Source organism: Carex rostrata, chromosome 10 (assembly GCF_964058835.1).
Source record: "Carex rostrata chromosome 10, lpCarRost1.2, whole genome shotgun sequence".
NCBI classification, from domain to species: Eukaryota; Viridiplantae; Streptophyta; class Magnoliopsida; order Poales; family Cyperaceae; genus Carex; species Carex rostrata.
The window spans coordinates 7742047-7750240 of NC_135927.1; the positions used below are offsets into that span (position 1 = coordinate 7742047).

Here is an 8194-nt window from a genome sequence, read left to right on the forward strand (position 1 = left end):
TGTTCAGAGACGATCTCAGCCTTTTATTTATCAGATCCAACCATTCTAAATCATTGTGTTGAATATCAGATATTATATATGTATTATATGTATCCATTTGTGTACAAGTCTGGAATTAATTATAAAAACACTCGCCACATGCTAAGCCACATGAAAATTGTATCTCTTTTTTCTTTCTTCCCCACGCGTTTCTTGCTTATACCACTGAAAACGCATATGCTTTCCTCTCTTCCGTTCCACCTTCCTATCGCTTTCTTCCCGATGCAAAGGATGTGCTTTTTCTTCTCTCATTCTCTACGCGGTCTCCTTCTCCTCTTTCTCTTTCTCCTTCCCAATGGTCCATTGAATCTCATCTTCCCTTTCGTTCTCTCGCTCTCAAGCTCTCGCCTGTCTGTCGCTCTCTCACCTCGCGCTCTCGGTCGCCTTCTCACCTCTTGCTCTCTCGCTCGGTCACTCAGAGGACCTCTGGCTCGTTCCTTCACTCTCTATCAGGTACGCTCTATCTCAAGACCCCATTTTTCCGTCAGAGCTTGATTTTAGGGTTTTAGCAAGGTTTTGGATGGTTTGGATTATCCTCGGCACCATTTTCAAATCTAACTACATAGATAGGATCGCAAGGGTTTTAGCAAGGTTTTGGCATGATTTGGGCATCAAATTTGAAAGATAAAGTTGATTTGTAGGTTTGGGTGTTTTAAGTTACCGGTTTCACTACTAACAGTGACCAAGATATGATTTTCTTCAACTCCACTGCATGCTTGGTTCAATTGGACTCATAGGCAATATTCCTATGTTGAAATCTGGAAATTTTGATGAGCAGTTATTTTCGTATTTACCTAATGGGATCGTGGTTCTATTGATTTCTGTAGCGAAGTATCAACTATCAAGGCACTGGTCACTGGATACTAGCTGCTACGAATGGTACTGAGCTATGGAATAAAAATAGTTGTAGTAGGGAACTTGGTTCTACTGGTAACTTGGGGTATCAATTCAACTGGTACAGTGGCGTCGAGGAAGAGAATGAAGACTTATTAGATTTGTAGTACTTAGTTTTATACATGTTATGATGATTTTTTTTTTTTTTTTTTTGTAGGTTTGTTGCCTTCTTGTGTTGTGAACATGGTAAGATGTTTTGGTTTTTTTTCTATTGTTTTCTGCTTATGTTTTGAACAGCTGTAAAAGACTCTACATATTTAATTCTGGTACCAATTTTAGGTACTAAGTCAAATATGTTATGGTTTTCTTGATTTCAATGAAATCGGTGGTAAATACCACTATTTTTCAAAAAAATAATAATATGGGGCTCAAAGTGTGAGCTATTAAGATTGTAAAATATATCATGGTTTGTGTGTTTCAAGAAATATGCAGTGGTGGAGGGCACTGGAGACCACTGCTGTGAGTATATGACCGGCGGCTGTGTTGTAGTACTTGGAAAGTATGTTTCTATCTTTCTGAATTTAAATGTATATCACTGTTAACATGAGTAATAGATGGATGTTTGAAATTCTTTGGAAATTTCGAAACAAATTTAACTTTAGGAAGACATGCATTTATAGATAGAACAAGTACACACCTGGTCCAAGAAAAATTGAAGCCACCAAATGAAAAAGATACACCAGAAGCTTGTGCCAAGTTTGAGAAAGTAAAGAGCAAGCAACTACAGTCTGCCTGAATCCATTCGAGCAAATTCAATTTTGCATAACTGGACTTCGCTTGAAGAGTCTGTGATAGGAAATAACACATCTAAAACCTGAAAGGGAGGGATCTGCTGATCTTGTTGGCTTGAATGTTAGTCAGCTATCTGATATATCTCAAGCATGTGAGTTTAGTCCCAACGTCTTGTGTATTTGTTTCACTTGATACTTGCCATAAATACAGTTTCATGTATAGCTCTCTTTTTCTGCATGAACTACAAATCTCAATATTCAGCTATAAAGAAAGTAGCTTGATTTAGAAGAGGACTGCGTGAAAAATTCTTTCAAATCAAATGTGTTGTATAAAACTATGTAAATTTTTAATCTGATAAATTTAGCAATACTTGTGTACTTGTCAAGAACTTGCTTATTAGGAATTCCTGTTCAAATCATAAAGATAACAACGCCTCCTTGTCAGAAAGAGATGAGGTGACATAGATTTATCCTATGGGCAGTACAATTTTATATTGTTTCTAAATTTGTTCACTACGGTAACTTCATAATTCCATGATGTACTTCTTTTTTGTTAGCAATTTAAATTGATTTTGTTAACTTAAATTGACCGTTCATTATTGCGTTTAGATTTAAGATCCACTATTTCAAGACTTTGCTAACCTGTTGTACGCATTACTTTTTAGGTGTGTTTTCTTCTTAATTCATTGTAGTACTAGATGGCTTCTGGTTCTAGGCTCCATTCTAATGAAGTTGTACTATGCTCAATCATGTATTGGCGTTCTATCGTTTTGTTGTTTTTTTTTTCATTTTGAGCATTAGAACCTTAAGATAAGTGCCAACAAATAAAACAGTTGAACTCTCTCGTAATTGCACTGTTCTAGCTAATTCTGTGAGAACTCATTTTGCCTATTCCGGATTTTTTAATATAACAGTTAGTGAGCCATCTGCTCACCAACCTTAGATAGTATTGGGATGTACATTGATATATTTCTTTTTTTATCAGTACCATTAGTACAAATTTAATGTTTTTATTAACTTCTTTAAGTTCAATGAAACTTGTATAAGAATCCAGTATTAACTAATACATAATTATGCAATCAATTCTTATTAATCATATTTAAATAAAATGATTAAAACAAACTTTCAATCTCCACGGCAACGCGTGAGCACTTAACTAGTATAATATGTGTGCCCGTATAAGAGAGAATATATAAATATGAAACGCGTCATCTAATTGAAACTATCACTGTCTGGCTAGGTGAATTATTTAAGTAGGTTCAGAAATTAATCACAAAAAGCAGGTAAAGTAGAAGAAAATACCTAGGTAGGTAGGCCTATGTTGCAAATTAGTAAGCAAATAAATACGAGTAAAATTTCTTGTTTCCTATTTTGCAAATTAAAAAAGAATAAATATTACTGGAAGGGGTTAATCAGTTAATAAATATTATGGGAAGGGGTTAATCGATTTTGACAAAGCAACTCTGAAATGCCTTGGTCTCTTTCTTCACATTTTTTTTTTTTTAATATTCGCTATTGGTCTCTTTCTTAATGGATAATTTTAATACTAGTTCCAACATAAAAAATTATATATGAATAAGAGTTTTTCTGTTTCTTATCTGTTGTAATCAAGCATATGGTGGGTCAGAAACACGGACCCCGTACTATAAATAAGGGATCGATGCTAGCTCCATATATTGCTTATTAACTCTATTTCTAATTAAAGTTATCTGGCTTTCTTTTCTGAGCCTAGACTTCAGCTTGTTTTTTCTTCCCCCTCCAAGTCAAGAACTGTTCGTAGCCCAGGAATGGACTTCCTTGGTTCTCCTAATAATCTCAACTACCAAGATATGATTCCGATATATCAAGCCAACACACGTCCTGCAATCACATTACAACTATATACCTGCTGTAGAACGTGAACCTCCCCTCCGGGGCCCACAGCTTACCCCCCAAATTGAGGCGCTAACTTCTCGATTTCAGCAACTGATGGCAGGCAGAGCCAGTCAGCACCTTCAGTTTCAAAATGATGTAATTGTCAATGTAGACAGCCAAGGCCCAGTCCTTGAAGTCGGCCTTCCGGACCGCACTAATCAGCAACTTCAGTTTCAAAATGACGTAATTGTCAATATAGATGACCAACACCCAGTCCTTCCGGAATACAACACCGGTGGCAGAGTTGAAGATCCGATTTGGCAGTTGAGGCTCCATGCTACCTACAGCTTTACAGCCGCTACAACCATCGGTGTTCTCTTCCTCCCTGGAGAACTTCACAGAGTCCATGCAACATATGGGGTAAATTTGTCTTAATTCGTTTCTTTATTTGTTCTTTGGGGGTCCCTTCAAATGTCCTATTTAATTGTTTTAATAATTTTTATCGGGCTCTAAGATTTAATTCTGTAATTTATATTTATTATGATATTTATTTAAAATTTACAGAGGGCACAGCTCATGGCAACTGTCGGAGTTCCAATTGCTGTAGCGGTGTTTACTTTTTTGGCCAGCTTCCGGTATGCATCTGATACAGAGGGATGGAGTAATTGGATCACAGTATTGTCAAGGGTGAATACTGGTATGATTGGTGGTGGTCCTCTAGCTTTTTATTTCATGCGCAATCCGGGAACTGGAAGCTTTTTATTTATATATTTATTTCACAGTTTGTGTTAATAAATTTGACAGCTTTTTTCTTTGGGTCAATTTTAAATTCATGATGCTAGTCCCGTACCGAAACTGGTACCAAGTCCTTTCTCTTTTCTTGTCATCTGTCTGAGAATGATATGAAAGAAAGGAGATGCATTGGTCCGTGAGGTTTGCTGAGACTGGATGGTTTTCAGTTTATCAATGTTTGTTTGTATTTTTACACGATTTTGTTGGTTTTGTTGTAGAGTTCTCCAGTTTGTTCATGCTGGTTTTGTGTAAAACATGTAAATTTGTTCTATCATTTCAATATTATTGACATGTATATGTTGTTCTGAACCTTTTCCCTGTGATTCTGGTATATGCATTATTTCTGTGTGTGTGTGTTTTGTCTATTGCCGACGACTTCAAGATTTTGACCGTTATTTTTTTATTCGGTCACTATCTTATTTGGAAAATTTTCATTGTACCCATCAAAACTTTTGAAATAGCCAATATCCCCATAAGAATACCAATATAACATCCTTATTGCTGTGTCCTTCTACTTGTGAAACATCATGGAGATAATGAAATTATTGTTTCTAAAGATGTTAAGCGCGGATGATTTTACAAAGTATTTCATGCCTGATATTTTCCTACTCATCCTGATCATATATATTTTTAATTATTTTATCAGCCGCGATAATATTTTCTGGAGTCATACTAGCAACATACATATATAGCAATCATTTTATTATTACCAACTTGTTTCGATATAGAGGAAATAGAGCCTGATCGATTTGGGTATTTCTCCAAGGAGTTCGTGCATGCACTTCTCCAAGGAAGATAAATGTCAGAGAGCCAAATGTCTCTAAAAATGAGTCTAATCGAGGTTTAGAGGGGCGAGGGATCAAATCAAAATCGAGTTCGATTCGTCCGTTCAAGTGATTGAATCTGTCAAGGAAGCTGGCTCTACTAAGAGACAGGTGACCATTTTGTTTAGAGAAGCACCGCAAAGTGATAAAAATGTCATCCCGCACTTGATTTATGGGCCTGAAACAGATGCAATCTAGCATGACTGAGGTCTCTCCAAAAGTCAAAGAAGATCATAGGAAATCAAAACCTTCCGTCAAGAAAGTAAAGAAGAAAATTGAACTCCCATCTGTTTGAGCTACATCGATGAAGTTAGACAATAACAAAATACAAAAGAAAGAGAGATATGTAAACCTCATGTTGTCAAAATAAGAAGGGCATGACACGCCATGGGAGTTAGAAGAGAAGCTTTCTAGAGAAGAAGATATTAATTAGATAGCAATCGGACACCTCCATTTTAAATGAGAGAGGACATTTTTGTCAATTTAATTTTTAAAATAACTAAATAAAAGGAATAGAAGAAAAGAAATTAAGGCTTTAAGAGAATATTAGATATTATTAGATATTATGAAGTTTTTTTTTTTTTTAAAAAGAGTGGTACTAGACCATCTGTTTCATTAGAAACGGAAATATTACACATCATGCAAAGTAGCAAGTTCATATATGAAAACATAAACATAAAAATCTCCCTAACTGGGAGGCATGGGAGGCAGTTTGGAGATATCTAAAACCACAACATATAGTAGCTAATAGTTTGCTTAGAGGAATATTATACAAAACAGGAGATAGGAAACTAAATTCATGAAGGTTTTAAGAAGCAACATATGAGCTAGCATAGGATGAGTTAGTTTGTGTAGTGGGATCAGAGGATGCAAGGTAGTCGTCTGCTGCATCACATTCAACTCTGTCTCGTATGTAATCAGAGAGGTCGGACCCCTCTGATTAAAAGTTTATGATGGGATATTGGCTAATTTAAAAGTTTACAAGGGCATATTAGAAATTCTCTCTATTTTATTAAAAAAAAGAGAGGGTATTCTGTGAAAGAGGGTACGCTTTTATTTGCATATTATTGAGTTGTGCATTTTGTAGTACTTTTTAAGAAAACAATATAAATAAATGGGGGAATTTCATATATCCCCCTTAGAAAAAGGTTCCCCGGTTAATTAATTTTCTATTTTCCTGCATTTGGTGTTGGAGTCGAATTTTCTTTATTAATAAAGGGTTCCGCGTATTTTTATATCGATCGACCGTTACTCCACTAAAATATATTCACTAAATTCACCGTTATTCAACTTAAAAGAAATAAACTGCTAAAATTTTTGACAGTCTGAACATTTTTAAAAGTAATAAACAGTAAGCAATTTAGTAATTTTTTTATTTAATTGAGGATATCAATAAAAAATTCGAGCCATTGACCTTGGAAGGTTATAATAGATTTGCTACAGAATTTGCAATCCAAATCTCCTGCACCTCTGGGGTGCAGGAAATTCCTGCTCCTAGAACTACTGTCGGGTGGATCCGAAATGAGCACGAGACAAATATTTAAATGTTAAAAGTGATCCTAGCTCCACCTGACAGTGACTCTAGGGGCAAAAATTTCGTGAGCCAAAGACAAATATTTAAATATTAAAAGTAATTCTAATTCCACCCGACAGTTTGTCAGAATTTGATACATCCCAGCCGACTCTAGGGGCAGAAATTTCGTACATCCAGCAGGGGTGATCCGGTTCTCAGAATTTGGACTCCATCAGTTTGTCATGTCACATGTGCAAGCTCTTCTTCACTATATATTTAATTTATTTGTGCCATTTGTCAATGGCCCATGGACCATGGAAGGTTCCAGTATATTTATAACAGAATTTGAACAACATCACCTTGTCACATGTTGCTACCGAAATTTTTATAAATAACATTTAAAATAAATTAAATTAAAGAAAATAACATAGTTTTAATCAAATTTTCAGAAACAATATTTCGATAATTCAGCGAAAATAACGGCCAATAGTTCTTCTGGTTCATTCAGCGGAATGCCATTTATCCCTTTCTGCTGGATAGGAATTTTTTTTTTTTTAAAACTCCCATTTCTTTTGTTTTTATTGTTAGATGTTTAAATTATTGGAATATATTGTTTGAATTTTTATATAATAATTGTTTGAATATTTAAATATGTTGGTTTTATTTAATTGTTTAAATTGTTGATGATTTAACAGAAATAAGATGTACAAGATTGAATTGCTAACGATGAAAATTAATTTTGCTCTAGCAAACAAAGGCATTAATTAAATCACTAATGATATATGTCATAAAATAAAGTCCCAAGCGTAAATGTTAATTATCACTTGAGCTATACAATGTGAATTGTGAGGTTGAAGAGAAAGAAAACAAGTCATTTATGGGGTTTGGGAGAAGAAACATTTTTTTCGCTGAATTATCCAGCAAAATAACCAATACTGTTGGATAATCCAGCAAAAGGAATAAATGACATTCTACTGGATAATCAAGCAGTATCGACCGTTATTTTAGTTGGATTGTCCATCGGAAATATTATTTATGAAAATTTGATTAAAACCATGTTATTGCATTAATTTAATTAATTTAAGTGTTATTTATAAAAATTCGGGATTTGCTAGGTAGGCCTTGTCAAGCCCTTAGAAAATGTTGTAAATTTGTCGAGTATTGCTGCATTAATTGGTTAGGTTATTGGAGTACATGAGGCTAACTGGCTAACGAAAGTCATAACTTAATGAACGGCAATGATCGGTTGTGACCACTTTATGCAGAAGTGTGTTGTAATTTCTTTCTATCCGGCAATACATATAAAAGATTTAATTTATGCATATAAAAAATATCAAATTTTAATGAATAACCATTAAAAAAAAATAATATGCCAAGGAATTTAATATACTTCTTTCGAATGAATAGTACTTTTTTTTTTCCAAAACAAAATGGAAGGAGCTTTTCAAGAAAATGGAACGTTGTTTATTATACACTTTTGAGCAAGGGTGGATCTAAGACTTAGCCAAAAATAACAAAGTTATCTCTATAATTTTAAAATTTTAATT

General features: G+C 34.5%; 1 protein-coding gene and 1 long non-coding RNA gene across 2 annotated transcripts; both read left to right on the forward strand.

The window, feature by feature from the left end:
- Window positions 1-1596: 1596 nt before the first annotated feature.
- On the forward strand, window positions 1597-2194 carry LOC144560611 (uncharacterized). The gene is made up of 2 exons (XR_013513426.1): window positions 1597-1816; window positions 1927-2194. It is a non-coding gene; the product is annotated as an uncharacterized LOC144560611 (long non-coding RNA).
- Window positions 2195-3558: 1364 nt separating this feature from the next.
- On the forward strand, window positions 3559-4310 carry LOC144560228 (uncharacterized). The gene is made up of 2 exons (XM_078309397.1): window positions 3559-3938; window positions 4083-4310. Exons 1-2 carry the CDS (start codon window positions 3633-3635, stop codon window positions 4308-4310), a joined length of 534 nt encoding a protein of 177 aa, XP_078165523.1. The 5' UTR covers window positions 3559-3632.
- The last annotated feature ends 3884 nt before the right edge of the window (window positions 4311-8194 follow it).

Excerpts from the sequence above, each read along its gene's own strand:
- LOC144560228 (XM_078309397.1), top strand. The coding sequence starts at position 3,633 with ATGGCAGGCAGAGCCAGTCAGCACCTTCAGTTTCAAAATGATGTAATT. Across the intron at positions 3,939-4,082 it reads GAGTCCATGCAACATATGGG|AGGGCACAGCTCATGGCAAC; the intron begins GTAAATTTGTCT and ends TAAAATTTACAG.